The 15335-nt window shown below is 43.0% G+C and overlaps 2 protein-coding genes across 2 annotated transcripts; both read right to left on the minus strand.

The window, feature by feature from the left end:
• Window positions 1–20: 20 nt before the first annotated feature.
• On the minus strand, window positions 21–12518 carry BCR41DRAFT_329552 (hypothetical protein). Its single transcript, XM_022021730.1, has 20 exons — window positions 12347–12518; window positions 12187–12232; window positions 11983–12065; window positions 11550–11653; window positions 11392–11465; window positions 10955–11250; window positions 10661–10847; window positions 10460–10576; window positions 10294–10384; window positions 10168–10200; window positions 9813–10069; window positions 9306–9730; window positions 6843–9191; window positions 6567–6733; window positions 6317–6475; window positions 4875–6230; window positions 4137–4777; window positions 1689–4062; window positions 437–1604; window positions 21–337 (listed from the first exon to the last, which is right to left on the minus strand). The coding sequence occupies exons 1-20, from the start codon at window positions 12502–12504 to the stop codon at window positions 55–57; spliced, it is 10368 nt and encodes a 3455-aa protein (XP_021875557.1). The 5' UTR covers window positions 12505–12518; the 3' UTR covers window positions 21–54.
• A 535-nt stretch (window positions 12519–13053) lies between these two features.
• BCR41DRAFT_402113 (hypothetical protein) lies at window positions 13054–15050 on the minus strand (the record flags this gene model as incomplete). Its single annotated transcript, XM_022029276.1, has 4 exons — window positions 13054–14171; window positions 14263–14326; window positions 14420–14899; window positions 15003–15050. 4 exons carry the CDS (start codon window positions 15048–15050, stop codon window positions 13054–13056), a joined length of 1710 nt encoding a protein of 569 aa, XP_021875558.1.
• Between the last annotated feature and the right edge of the window lie 285 nt (window positions 15051–15335).

Raw genomic sequence — 15335 nt, forward strand, 5'->3', positions numbered from 1 at the left:
AATGAATGGACATGAAACAGATACACATTTTTATTGACAAATCTAATTCCTTTTTCAACCCATCAATTCCTTCAGTTTGCCACCAGAACATTTAAAACAGAAGCGTGCTTGCTTCTCTGCAAAGCCTGAGAGGGGAACAAATGTACAGGTTCCACAAAATATCCCACCGCATGTCTTGCAGTTGAACTTGCGTTCAAGCAATGGGAAACGAGTCTGACAATTCACACAGACACTATCACGTCCTGGTTGCATCCAATGTGTGCAACCACTTCCGTCTGGTAATACCCATACGAAAATACGCCCAAGTGAATCGCCACTATAGAGAGCACGCCTAGTACTAGAAGAGGAAATGAAGGCGTAAGAAAGCGAAAAAAAAAAAAAAAAAAAAAAAATTTGGCTTGTTGCAACACAAAAGTTGCATGGTACAGGATCATACCTTGAAACATATAGTGATACAATGTTGGGAACAACGCCATTATCAACTCTCAGGCGATCCTCGTAAACATATGCCTGTCGTAGTCGCAATGTCCATTTTGCAGTGCGTTGCCCTCTATGTGACTGAGAAGTTATTCCAATGGTGCTACCTGTTGTTGTATGTGATGATTGCCTGGATCTAGACCCGGTGGGTGATGCGGACTCCTCCCCAGCCAAAGTATTAGGCAATGTCGGTACAAATCCCATGCTCACGTTTTCACCAGCAGCAAAGGAAGTTTCAGTGCTGTTTGCAGCGGACTCTTCGGGCGCATTTGAGGATTGCAACGTAGCACTTGTATTCAGGACATTAGACTCTGTGTTTGATAAAGGCGGGTTCATAACTGTGCCCCCAGAAAGGGATTTTTCATTATCCCCGGTGATCTTCTCAGAAATACCTCCTACTGCTGACTGGTATGAGCTTCTCTGATGGTCAGCGTCCATCACAGCCTTCTCCCAAATTTTGATCGTGCCACGCCGGTGGCTCGTAAAAATTATATCCCGAGGCACCCACTCACCAGTCCTTCCTGCATAAAACACACAGTCCAGGATAGGGTCTCCTATCTGAGTGGCGTATTTTTGAAGAATCAGATCGCCGTTGACTGTCCACAGTCTCAACACTGGCCCTGAACACGTAGCAATATCTCCTGTAGCGTCATTAATAGCCACTACACGGACCCCATCTTCATGCTTGCCCAACTGCCGGACGTATTCAAGTCGATTTAAATCCCAAACAATGCATGATTTGTCTTCAGACCCAGATACAATAATCGAATATGCCACCGAGACTGCCACTGTGTGAACTGTCTCACGATGGCCCCGCAAACATTTCATCAACTTGAGCTCGTAAGAGCGGGAATGAACGATTCTCCAGATGCAGACGACAGTGTCCCGAGAGGTTGTGACTATGGTGCGATCATCCGCCCATTTCACACAGGTAATGGCCTCCAAATGCAGGTTTTCAAATATTCCAAGAGTCTTATTCGTCTCTGTCAAGTATAAGCGTACAGAGTTGTCTGAAAAGCCCCACTCAACATATTTACTACAGGCATAAGGCTCATATGCACGTTGTGAATGGCCAACGAAAGCCTTGTCACCTTGATAAATGATCTCTCCCACCGGCAAACCAATATCTATTAAAATATGAATTCACATCTTAGTTTTTTTTTTCCTTAGACTATCAGTTAAGAACTAACGAAATATAAAATGGGCTGTACCTTTGACTGGAACCACTGACTGAGTTAAATACTCTGCATGGTTCACTATGGAGTAGTAATTCGGGCTCAGAGGATCTCGGTTTGGAGGAAGACGCGGTCCATGTGGCTTTTTGAATAGCTGTCGAGGAGTCTGGCCAAAATTATGAATGATTCCAATCGTAGCTGACTTCTGAATGTGATCGTCGATTGTATCAAGGTCAATTGCACCTTCATAAGACATGTGATGGAATACATTTACAGCACGAACAGACTCAGGCCCCTGTTGTTTGTATCCAAAGATCAAGTCAATCCATTCATGCAAGTGTGCAGAAACATAATCACACTCAAGTGCTTCACGATGCTTTGCTATAAAGATCTTGGGATCATCTTTAGCCCAGGGCGGCAGTTTGACGTGATCGATTTGCTCTCCCGTCGTTTGCAGACTACCGAAATTAAACTCATTTGTGTTCAACAAGAACTCCGGCAGATAGAAGAACTCTGGAATCAACTCCCGTACATCAGACATGGTCTTCTGTGAGGCGGAGATCCAAGATTTGCCAATTGAGTGAAATAATCGGTCCGCGTGGTCAAACTGTCCACCTTGAAGTTTCAGATATTCCTGTGTAAACGGCTCGAGGCGAATCAAGTAAGAACATACAATCATTGCAGATGAGTAATGCGTCCCATAATGGAAAGGCGGCGTATGATCATCACCTCCATCCCAAGTATGATAGCGGTCATTAAACTCTTTTTCACGGTCTGGAGTCTGAGCGCCCATGGGCCGTGACAAATCACGGAAAGTTTTTGGATTTGTTAGATCGAGCTCTTCACTTGTGTAGTCTGCCAAGATCCAGGGGAAGACTGGGTATTGGGTAAGATCGTTATAAGTGCGTCCTGCCATGGTATTAAGGTGCATCAAGTATTGAAAATTAGAAATCTCGTGCCTTTCCCATCTGGTTGTAATATCGGCAATCGAAGGAGGCGCAAAAATATTAGCAAGTTTAGATCCCAATGATGACTGGTTCTGATTGGGGTTGCTATTGGGTTCCACCATGGCAGAACGATCCCCCATTTGAAGGTTGTTAGTTGCCAACGATCCTACTCGGCTGGCGAGCTGATTGTAGACAAGATCACGCTGGTGCAGGTTGAGGTTGATTAAGTAGTTACGTCCATCCACAAAAAACAACTCAAGTGCAACATTTCGCAGCAAATATCGACGACGATGAACCTCCTTGATGTCTTCGAACCGCCACTTCCTGCATTGGTGACGAACCTCGGATGAGTCTGATAAAGACTGTGATAAAGGAGTATTTGATGCCAAAAGTTGTAAGTATTGATCTCGCTCAGATTCGGGGACCTCACTGATATCCACGACTTCGCCATCCAATTTTTGGAAGTAGTTGTCAATGAGATACATATTATGCTTGCAGAGCAAGAGCAAGCCCTCAACAGCATCCAAACCAGTTACTCTGCTCATGTTATAGACTTCGTACACAACATCCCCTGCCTCAAGTAGTCTTAGGATCTTGCGATTAGCTGCTTCTTCAAACGCAGGCTCGGCATCTCTGTCTTGATCTACATCTGCAGTATCCACCGCAGCCTCTTGAGTCTGACCAGCTTCAGTGTTTTCTGCGCCATCCCTGTCTGCAACCACCTCTTCATTGTTTTCGATCACGTTATTGAGTCCATTGACTGAGCTCATATCCGGGGTAGTATTACCGACAAGATTGTCGTTGTCACTCTTCATATCCGAGTTCTTATCGAACGAAGACACAGACGCTACATCTGCCTCCTTAAGCTTTTCAATCCTGCTCTTTGCAACAGGTATCGGACTAGATTTGACATTACTGGAGATGCTCATACTTGAAGTCTTACCCTCTATTAAGGCCGAGGATCCGCCTTGCTTAGGAAGATAAGGTTCATCAGTCTTACGCTCGTTCACCCTTAATTTCCGCCTCATTCTAGACCTTGCCTCTGTGAAATCTAATCTCCAACGAATTGGAGTCTGGCTCTCGGGAGATTCTTTATCCTCCCAAATTGCGCCCTTTCTGCATACGTCACGAACAAGGTTCTTCCATTCGTTCTTGACAAATCGAACATGGTCATCCAAATCTTGCAGCGATTTAGCATATCTGACTTCCTCCATCTCTTGAATACTTTTCGTCCAAGCTACAGTTTTGAGTTTATATTGCTGTAGAATGTTGCGCTCTAAATGTTGGCGACGGAAAAGACGCTTCAACTTCTGAGTCCTGCGGTTATACTTTTGACGCTGAGAATCCTCGCTAGCTCTCGATTCCGCAGCCATCATGGCATCCCACAATCTACGGAAGTCGGCAAAAATGGTATCTAGTTCCGCTGTGTGTGTATTGCGCCATTTCACAAGATCCGGATAGTTCTATTGAGACTCAAGTTTGTTAGACGCTATTCTACTTGACAATTATCTCATTGACAACAAGCTATCCAACTTACCGCTTCAACCAGTGCGCTATAGCCCTCATCGACAGAGTCTTCGTCATCACTTGGGTTTGTTGGCTTGAGCTTTAATAGCCCAGAGGCTTCTACAGGTCGCATTAAGAAGATGAGTTTGATCAAAATCATTATGTTGTTTCTAGTTTTAGGTTCAGCTTCGGGTAAAAACATGAAGAGGTGCAATATCAAGCACTTCATGAACTCGACATCGCCGGCGCAGCTGCTTAATAGAATCTTCTGGAAGTAAATACACTTGTCTAAGAGCGCCTCAAGTTTGGCTGTTTGGATCTCCGTTCCGATATGACACTGTCCCAGCGTAAAACAAACTAATCTATACAATAATGACGTGAGATGCGTTCGAATTGCATCGGGTCGAGCGGTGGGTGCTGCATGGATAGTTGGAATGGGCAGTGAAACATCATGGGAGATGGCTTCCAAGATATTGGCAATAAGGTCAAACTGAATTAGATACGACCCCACAAACCAGCCCTGATACGTTAAATCTACAATCAGCTCGCAGAATTGATCCAAATTTGCCATTATACGACTATCAGCCAGCACTTCTGGTTGTGCTTCAATGCTTTGCTCCAAACCAATTACAACATGCCCTAGCAAGAAGCTTTGAAAGTATATTTGGTGATCTATTGCAAGAATGTACACAATCGACAACAGTTAAATACCAATTTTCATTATGAAGTAATAAAGACAGTGTAAGACAATAGTGACCCTCTAACAAACCTTTGTAAGCAGGTGGACACGACTGCAATGCCAAATCAATCACAGCTAAGGGGCGCTGCAAAGGATCCAGTATAGAGTCGATACAAATGACCACAAAGAGCTTAAGCAGGGATAGAGCAATAGGTTCCTGTACAGCCTTCAAATCCACGTCTTTGACGCGGCCAATACTTGTAGACGATGATGTCCTTCTGAATGAGCTCTCTGAAAACGTCTGTGAGACTTGTAAAGAGGCCGACTGCGCAGCGGTTAGTGAAAAACTAGATGTAGCAGTGGAATGCATTCCAGATGCTGGAAATGTAACGGCTGCAGCAGTGGCAGTAGGCGAAACAGAGCGTGCGCTTGTCATGGGCGTTGAATCCGAATCGAGTGCAGAATCAGTTTCAACTGTCTTCGCTTCAGAAGTAACGAAGGATGATGCTGAAGAATGTTGTGAGCTCCGGCTAGAGGGAATACTTTGTAAATTGACATCTACATCTGCTGTAGCGACGCTAGTTGCAGAAGACTCGCCCGCTGGTACTGTAGGCTCAGAGGCAATATAATCGAGTTCAGCTTCCACAACCATTGCTTTCGAACTATGGCAGATGAAAGGGAATAGAATGCTCGCAATCTCATCAATGAATTCCTGCCGAGTGAATATCTCTCGGAAAACCCTTGAGCTGGTTTGCATCTCAATAAAAAACTCGATGAGCGCCTGATATGTTTCTACGACCCTAGAAGCACGGTCCTGACCTGTGCTGAGTTTGTTGCTTGTAGATGTAACAGCTGCTGCAACTCCATTCTTAAGCATAGTCATGAATGCGGGAAGGGCATCAGTGCACACAACTCTACCGGAAGCCTCCATAGAATCACCATAAAGGTTGTGAAGAGTCTCATTATCCATAGACGCACGCAATGGGACTTCGCAGACATCAACGCCAAGCAAGATGCAGACCATAACGTGAATCATGGGCACCAAGTTCCAGAATTGTGGAATATACGACTGCAAAACCAAGAACCCGTAGGATGCTTTGAATTTAGCCATATAAGCAGATCCCTGCGTGTACAACAGTCTCGCCAGTATTCTCGTAGCAAGGACTGCGCCATAAGGGTTGCCAGGGTTTTCGACGAATAGGAGAGTCCACTTATTGGTGATCGTAGTGGCAAACTTATGAACATAATCCACATTGCCTCGTTCACATAAAATGTGCTCCAGCATCTCCATGATGGCATTGCCCATGATAGCGTGCTTGAGGGTGGAACCAACAGGCGTTTCCTTTGGATCGATGATAATATCGACATTTAACGAAGTCTTCGTGTTCTCCAGATCCAACTCGGGACGTCTCTGCGATGACATCGACATCGACCGGTTGGAGTTAGCTAAAATACAATAAATTTTAAAACCGTGTTACTCGAGTGTTTGTTGCTCAAATGATTGGATCACTAAATATGTCCCAACCACTCACTTTGCTTTAGAGTCGAGACAAGGAAAGTGGCCAAGTTTCGAACAGTTTCCGTCGAAAACTGATTAAAAACTACAGTTTTCATAGCATCCACGTAATTAGGGAGTTGGATGGAAGGATAGTTTCCAGTCCGCAGGGGTGCGAGCATCTTTTTGACAACATCTACAGAATATCGAGGAAAGATTGTTAGAAGAGTGCCAGAAAACACATGCAGGATCCATTTGTTAAAAACTCGCAGCAAATATGGCCCTACGCATTGTGCTGAGACGTTTGACGTTCAACGATGACTTATGACTGTGCTGCAAAAAGATTTTAAACTGTTCAAGATGAAGGAGCTGTATGTTGATGTCTGTCTTTCTCCAGATATCCATGTCCAACATTAGGTGCCTGAATGCAAACGAATTTGTAATAACGGAATCACTAGTCGGTAGAGTTATTCAGACAAATACAAGATAAAAAGTCAAGGAATGAACTCATACATCCAAAATCAGTTATTGTTGATATTTGATACTCAATCATTTTCACTTACTCTGGATATTCCAGGTCCATGCCAACAACACTCAAAAGGGTATTCACCATGTCGATTGAAAAGAGTGCTCTCTTTTGTTTGAGGATGTATCCGAGAATTTCATACCCAAAGATTCGCTCCATATCTTCTGAATTACGCCAGCTGCATCGAATCAGTTGGTCCAGCAAAAGTACGGCCTTTTCTAATGTGGCAGTATCTTTGGCACTTTCTACAATCCTCAAGGCGACAACACATCCACCAACCTTCCAAATCGAGTCATCTAATCCACGCGGAGCAGCGACCAATGGGTTGCCAACCAAAATGCCAATGGCAGACAATGGGTTGATTCCACGATGAATTCGAGGGATCGCAGAATTAAAGAGGATCCTATAAAACTGCTCTCTTTGTTGAATACCTGCAAGTGCCCCTACAGTCCTTGTATCCGCCGAGTTCAGCAAGTTTCCGCCAGAAAATGCAAATATGAGCTTGTCTTCAGGAATACTATTTCCAATTGTACCACGAATCGCATTCATTAATGCAGCTTGCTCCTCATGACTGCGACTGCTTGGTAATGATCGACGTCGAGCCTCATCGAGATTGATGTTCAAAGCAGTTGATGTCTCATATGTCTGAAATTTCCCAAGCGAGTCTTGAAAGTTGCCATGGTAACGAGGGCTCAAATTATATAGAACATCCATAATCTGCTCATCCAATGGCTCCGCGACAAGGTAACATGGTCCAAGGTTCCAGGAAAGAGTTGAACCTTCCTTCTTGAGCGGCGATTTTGGTTTTTGATTGCGACCAAGATAGCCTTTGACTTCTCCACTGGGTGATGAGAGATATCCACATTTAATTTTATCGCCGAGGATACCATCAATGTAAACAGAGAGAGATCCTCCGGGAATAGTGAGCTTCGGCTTAGCATGAACGAGAGCAAGATGATACCAGCGTCCAATCTCGAAAGAAAAGTTAAAGGACACGGAATGGTGATGTGAAACACTCACGACAAGCCTGTGGGTCTCCGGCTCGATTTGGATACTAAGGTAGCATCGCTGATCTTCATCTGAAATTTCAAGGATTTGAATTGCGAGCTCTTCGTCGAATGATTCAATGCAAAGCCAGCCTAAGAAAGTGTATCCATTAGTTGGGGGGAAGCTGTGGGAACCAAGAGATCGTAGATCTAGACGACTGTGCCCATCGAACTGCACGAAACTTGGCCATCTTGAATGTGTTACGCCATGAAGGAGCATATCTAGCAAACCTGAGCATTCTCCAAATGAGATTTCTTTGGTGGCGCTAAACTTCTCCATGAGATACCGGAATCCAACCGATGACATGCCCATCTCAATCAGTCGCTTCGCTAGTCTGCACATAATATCGCGCATGGCGCTTCCCTCTTCCAAGGAAGTATTACCGCTGATTCGAACCGCTGAAGGAGGATCGTCAAACAACGTCTTCAGCAACTCGTCTAGTAGAACCGTCTGTCCCATCAACACCTGATTCCTTCTATTGGCACATGACAAAGCGAATAATGACATCATCCCACAAAAGGCAAGTGGTTCTTGATCTTGTAGACTCATGCATATTCTCCAAATGCCTAAGACAACGTGTGGGTTTTGGACGCAATTTTTGGGGCTATTGAGCCATTTCGCCACCACTTCTGGCGTCTGCTCAATTTCTAAGGGGTCGTCGAAAATGTGAAGTACGGATTCGTTCTGGGTAGCAAATGCGAATAAAATACCGAGCATTCTGGCTGCATCGCCATTGGGACCAAATACACCTGTTAATTGGAGCGCATCTGCCAATGATCCGAACCCAATGTGCTCTTCAAAGTAGTTGCTATTTCCTGCATGGTCGCGCATAGATTCTGAAAGTACAGAGAACACCATAGTGAAAAGGTCGAGCATGTCAGCTTTCGTTGGAATCCGCTCGTTTGTCTGAGGATCACGTCGCTGCTTCCTCTTCGGCAGATTGAGATTATCGTATCTCTCGATCACCGGATATGCATCTTCAAGTCGGATCAACAGGGAGACAATTGAGACGTACCCTCCACCTTCTCTGAAGACATCCTTAAGCTCTGGGCATTCCAAAAACACTTCGTTGAGCGAATTGAGGATCGCCAGCTTCATTTTAAAGTCATAGCGATTTACACTTTGCAGAATTTCGCATAATTGAGTGAGTTGATAAGGGGCAGTCAGTGTTTTTTGTGCTGAGGGTCCAGAGGAATTCCTTGGTGAAGACTTGAGTAGAGATGCTTCCTTGTCCTCCAGGAAGAACCGGTAGCTCTCCACCACAAGCACAGCAATAACTCGCAGAATCCCATCTCTAGTTTCGTTGTAATGCAGAAGCGAAAATAAATCGCCCTTAAATCTATAAATGTGAAGGAAATAAAAAAAAATAAAAAAGTTATATTAGTTTTGACCATCTAATATGAGCCCTTCAAGTTACCACGCACCTTGAAATATACCAATTATCTCGCCTTACGTGGTTTGAAAAAGTGTGATGTTACTTCTGCTCCCACGGAGCAACTCTACCAGACAACCCATAATACTATTGAAGTGATGAACTACTTCAATCCCATATTTCCGTGGCTTAGCTTCTGGTTTAAAAGCCTTTCCAAAATCGATGACTGAGATACGATTGTTGAACTGTGGATTTCCAAACGTCTCTCTAAGCACTACTGAAAGCTCTTCGAGCATATTACAGAACACATCGATCAATCCCACCTCACGCAGGACATCCTTGAACCCAGAGGTCGTTTGCAGCAGACTAGCAACGGTATTGCACACAAGAGCTGTGGTCCTTGGTGATGATGTCCCTTGGAAGTGAATAGACATGATAACAAGGTCTCTGAATGGGACATAGTTCAAATCCTTAAGTACATATGTAAACAGTTCCATGACGGAGGACTAGATCGATAAAGGTCGGTGAACAATGTTAAAGCTCTACATCAACGTTAATCCTACGAAGCATTGCTATCTCCAAACGTACCTGAAGTTCTGAATGGTAAGTGTCAAGACGCTCGATAGCATAAGAGAGTATGTTGAGACGCTCCAGTAAGAAATAGTTCATAGGATGATCTCGAATAATGGATAGAAGGGTCGAAAAAACTGTGAGCGAAAATTGGGTTGGAGGTACAGCATGCTCCTTATTACCGGCAGGTAAGAGAGTCATGTTGGAAATGTCAGGGTATAAGAGGGCCGTCAACAGGACTTGGCAAGCTACCATATTTCGCACTACAGCGCCAGCTAACATTCCATGTAAGAGAAAGGGAACACCGGCTCAGATTAGACTGAAGTATGAAGACAGAAAGGTTTTCATTAAAGAAATTAAGCTCTATACTTACCATGTTCAGGGCCTACTACAGGAAAAACGAAATCTAATCCAACATTAAAGAATCATTATTTGATTAAACTTATACATCAATACAAACGCCTATTCCTCCTTCCGAAAAAAAAAAAAAAAAAAAAACCTTGGTGTTGGTATGGTGTGCCTTCATCGGGTGGTGTCAATGCTTCTTTGTCAATAAATGCCAGCTCTTCGATTAGAGATATAATAGTATACTATGGTTGCAGAAAAAAAAAAAATGGTGAGAGCAGTTTCAAGAAGGCAATTAGACTGACGATTTTATCACAAACCTTGAATGTGAGCATGTCTTCATCAAATGGAGGAGACACAAGAAGCATCGCAAGGGTCTCATATATCTTGTTTTCTTTGAAGTCATCCAATAGTACACTTGACATCAATGATGATTTCTAGTTCGATCAACATTAACTTCAATTAGAATGATATAAACGCTTGGCAGTCGAGTTCGCCAATTGCAGTAGAGTCAGCTTTACCTTGATTAATTTAACGATGATTCGCAAGATTAAAATACCCTCTTCTCGATGTACAGAGTCGATACTTCCATCAACAAGATATTCTTTCAATGCATCAGTGAGTAATTTAGCACAGTCCTTAGAATGCAGGTATGGCATCACATCGGTCTCTGTTGTCTCCACTACATAGTCTACCACATCCATGACTCTAGAGCCCATAATAAAATTGTTGTGATTAGAAAGTACTCAAAACTCAATTGAATCCTGTGTGAATCCTGTGTGAACATCGACCTAAATAAGATAAGAAGTAATTACCGAGCTTTCCAGATGTATAGCTCTGCTGGGTCTCCACCAAGGTTACTACTTCGTTGGATGACCAATGCTTCAAACAGGCCGTAGAGTTCATCGCTTTCAATAAGAACAGATATAACAGGTTTTCTCCATAAGAGCCTCTTGAGTCCATTGGTAAGAGTAGAGACAACCAAAATAGATGCCACATTCTGGTTCATGGTTGCGTCAAATTCTTGTGAGGGAAACTTGACAAATGCCAAAAACACCTCCAATAGGTTAGTGTGTACCTTGTTTTGAACCAAGATTGAAAGCAAGTTATCCTAATGAGATGGAAGAAATAGATGGACATGAGATTTTATTGCTGGAATTATCATGGTCACCATTATCATTGTTGTTATGGTTATTATAATATAAAACGTTCTTCTTTCATTGTCCCCATTAACTATGTTCTTCGTCCGTACCGGTGCTTTCGATAAAATATCGATTGCTTTCAGTGCATTAAATGTCTCTGTCTTACGAAGTACTCTCATATACTCTATGAAACAATTTATTTATTAGTCCTAGCACTCATAAAATATGAAACAATACAGTAAGAAAAGTATTTGACCATCAAACATACCAGCACTCGTTCTATCGTCCGTCAAGTCACGCTCTGCTACTGAACGAAGCGCTTGAACTAGTTGGGTAGCTGCCATTGCAACAAAGGCTTTAACATCATGAATGCTACTCACGAGAAGAGTAGCAAAGAATAGCACATTTCCAAGCGTTAATAAGAAATAGCTTCAACCAGTGCCTATCTTCCCTTCGTTCCGCCTGTTCACAAAAGTATGCGCTTCGTTCAGCTGTTGATTTTTAATGTTGCCTTGTATTCATCTTTTCCTTGTCCTCATGCCACCTTATTTATATATATTGGACAAATATACTGTTGATGCTTCGCTTGCTCAGATTTGGTTCAGGGACTCTTATCTAGTCTTTTTTTTCTTTTTTTTTTCTTTTTTGAAAAACGAAGGCTGTCTGTGTTTATGATTGCCATTGTATTGTGCAGAAGTTACCTTTCAGCGACCAACTGTCCCGATACCTGACGTCCAAAGATCGAAACAAATAATTGCAGCGCTGTCTGGAATAGTTGAAGCCTCTGTTGGATATCAAAATAATTGTAATCAGGGACCAAGTCAAATTGCCTGTTAGTCGTTGATGTGTGTTATCAATGCCACTTGGGAAGGAAGGAAAAAAAAAAAAAAAAAAAAAAAAAAAACCTCTTCTTCCGCTGCTTCCATGCAAGTAAAAAATGCTGTGCGCAATCTATTGAAGTAAAAGACGGATCATTAATAGCTTTTTTTTTCTCCAGCTGTGGACTTTGAAATGATCAGGCTGTTCAACGCTGACACTACCCTATCTGTATCTGATGAAACTTACTGTGTTATTTCTGAATGAGATGCCGCGTTATCCGGCATGCCAGCAACTCCAGTTGTGTCGCGTTCATCCCAATTCTTCTCTAGATCTCGTTCATTTTGTGATTCATTATTTGTCGAGGCTGGGAGGGGCTGAAATTTCCCTACTAGAGTTCTCCACATTTTGTCAGACCTGAGCAACTCTTTTTTTTTTTTTTTTTTTTTATGGTCAAGAAAGAATCAGAGTAAGTGGGATAGAAGAGGCCAGAGAGATGTTAGGTGAAAAGAATGCGAGTAAGAGTTAATCAAGCGCGATTAGAGGCTTCAAAATGAAATCGAAGTCGAGATGTTATGAAAGGAAAGCAGACAGAGAAGCTAGTATATAAGATGTAAACGGGAAGACGAATAGGAAGAGGGAAAGGAGGAGTGTCTAATTAGACATATGGGGACAGAAACGTGTAAAAAAAAAAAAAAAAAGGAGTTGAACTTGAAGGAAGAGCGAGTACCTGGGGGGGCAGTGACAGTGGCTAGAGGTCGAGGGCAGTGCTTCCTCATGACTCTCTTCGTCTTCGTCTTCATAATCAAATCTGCTTATTTTCATGATAGTGACAAGCCGGTTGATATCTGTTTGTCTGTTTGGACAATTAAACGTTTGCATCGCCATCTACATCCCAGCCTCTACTTGCTGTTCTATTGAGGTTTATTAATCATCAATGACAACTGGACATCTTGTTATAATTGTCGCTCTTCAAAGAAGGACAGGATCTTCGGCCGCTCTAGAGACCACTTCTCGCCTGTCTTGCGGTGTTGCACTTCCACATTGCCTGTCCTCAAAAATCCTTTGCCAATGATAATCATCCATGGATACCCAATCAACTCTGCATCTTTCATCTTGAATCCAAGGGTGACATCTAGTCGATCGTCAATAATCACCCCCGATTTAGTCTTCAGTGCCTTTTGAACTATATCGTATATACTTTCGGCGGCAGTAATACATCGTTCATCTTCGGAAGTAACAATCACTGCTCGAAAAGGTGCTACAGACTCTGGCCAAATAATACCCTTTTGGTCATGTGATGCTTCAACAATCGAGGCAAGTAAACGTGTTATACCAAGGCCATAACACCCCATTTGCATAGGTTCAAGGTTTTGGGTCCCTTCAAGAACAAACATGGCGCCAAGAGGCTGTGAATATTTCGTCCCAAGCATAAATGTATGCCCGATTTCGATTGCCCTTGTCATCTTCATAGGCTCAATAGTCCCCTTGTTATTAAAGCAATGCGGGCAACCGTCCTCAGGTAAGCAGTTGTGGTAGTCTCCGTAGATAACATGTAGATTGCAAATGCTGTTCTCGATTGAGAATATAGACTTCAGTTCTTCAAACATAGGGTCCTTCAGCCCCTTCATATCCAGGTCCTTTGCTCTTAAAGAGGATTGTCCTGGGTATAGTGACTGATCTATGCATACTGTGATCTTGTCCAGAGAATCATTGGCTATGAGAGTCCTGACATCATCTATGGAACTGGCAAACTCAATCTTTCCGATAGCTTTTGAAACCTTGATTTCATTCACACTGCGGTCACCTGCTGTTGCGACTGCGACCAATGCACATGAGCTGGCCTTTGTTTCGTCTTGTGATTCCATCTTCATGACTCCAAGCTGCACCTTGGGTCTAAGCTTGAAAGTAGATCGAGGAATAATGTCTAGAGATTCAACCCATTTTGGGACAATATCGGAGCAGTGGAACTTTGTTGCTGCCTTTGTTGGGATGTTTGGGATGATCCCGATAGCTCGCTCCTCATTTGAGGTATATCCACATGATGCACATGACAGAAGGGAATCCTCCCCAACTAATAGAAAATGGATTCGTGCAAATGTAAGTTTCATGAAGCACTAAACGACCGTCACCGGAATAAATGGGTCCAATGCGTATCCCTGTACCTTTTGAAAGAACGTGGAATTCATGCGAATGAGTCCCTCCGATGTTGCCAGTATCAGCTTCGGCCTATAAAGGGAAGCGTATATATAAAATTAACGCCTATACAACTTACGCAATAGAAAAAGAGAATTTACTACTTTCCTTGCCGAAACCACTTACAACAGCGTATGGGATGCCAAAACGCTTCATAATCCGTCTGTACGCCAATACGACGTCATCATAGGTCTTGAGCGCCTCCTCTTCTGATACATCAAAAGTATACAAGTCCTTCATTAAAAACTCCTTCCCTCGCAGCAACCCACTTCTAGCCCTCAATTCATCCCGAAATTTACGCCCAACTTGATAAACACGAATAGGTAGCTGGCGATAGCTCTGGATTTCTTTTGCGATGAGTGAAGTAATTTCCTCTTCATGCGTTGGCGCAAGCAGAAAGTCCGCCCCTTTACGATCCTTAAGCTTGAACATCTCCTGCCCAGTGCTTTCCCAACGTCCTGTCTTTTTCCAGTTTTCGGATGGCAAAAGATTGGGCAGTGACAGTTTTTGACATCCAATGTTTTCAAGCTCCTCATCAATTATATTCTCAATCTTGTCGAGAACACGTTGACCAAAAGGGAGAATAGAATAAATGCCTGAAGAAGACTAAAAATATAGACATATCAAAGGTTACTTCACAAACAGACACACCCAGGTTTAGCATAATTTAACTTACTGTCGATACATAATCTTTCTCAAATAAAATTACCTGACGCATCATTCCTGCTCGGAGCAGTAGTTGTTGACTCGGAACCATGTCATGACCTGGTACATGTGCAAATTTTTGTTTGGAGGTGGGAACAAGACTTTTCGATATACAATGTCGAAACTGAATTTATAGATTGCAGTATAAAACCCGCAGCGTAACGATGTTAATATTACCTATCCTCGATGCATATGCAAAGGATCTGCCGTTACATTCTTAAGTATTTTTTTTTTTTTTTGCTGTTTGACTTTACGGTGGACATGAAACTGCAACGTAACACTATCCTCTTAATGGCTTGGCGTTCATGACGAACAAAAGAAAATGACCTGGGGGAAA

The sequence above is a fragment of the Lobosporangium transversale genome (assembly GCF_002105155.1).
Source record: "Lobosporangium transversale strain NRRL 3116 chromosome Unknown BCR41scaffold_76, whole genome shotgun sequence".
Taxonomy (NCBI): Eukaryota; Fungi; Mortierellomycota; class Mortierellomycetes; order Mortierellales; family Mortierellaceae; genus Lobosporangium; species Lobosporangium transversale.

Excerpts from the sequence above, each read along its gene's own strand:
- BCR41DRAFT_329552 (XM_022021730.1), bottom strand. The coding sequence starts at position 12,504 with ATGTGGAGAACTCTAGTAGGGAAATTTCAGCCCCTCCCAGCCTCGACA. Across the intron at positions 11,466-11,549 it reads GGACGATAGAACGAGTGCTG|AGTATATGAGAGTACTTCGT; the intron begins GTATGTTTGATG and ends ATTGTTTCATAG. Across the intron at positions 9,192-9,305 it reads ATCACACTTTTTCAAACCAC|ATTTAAGGGCGATTTATTTT; the intron begins GTAAGGCGAGAT and ends TCACATTTATAG.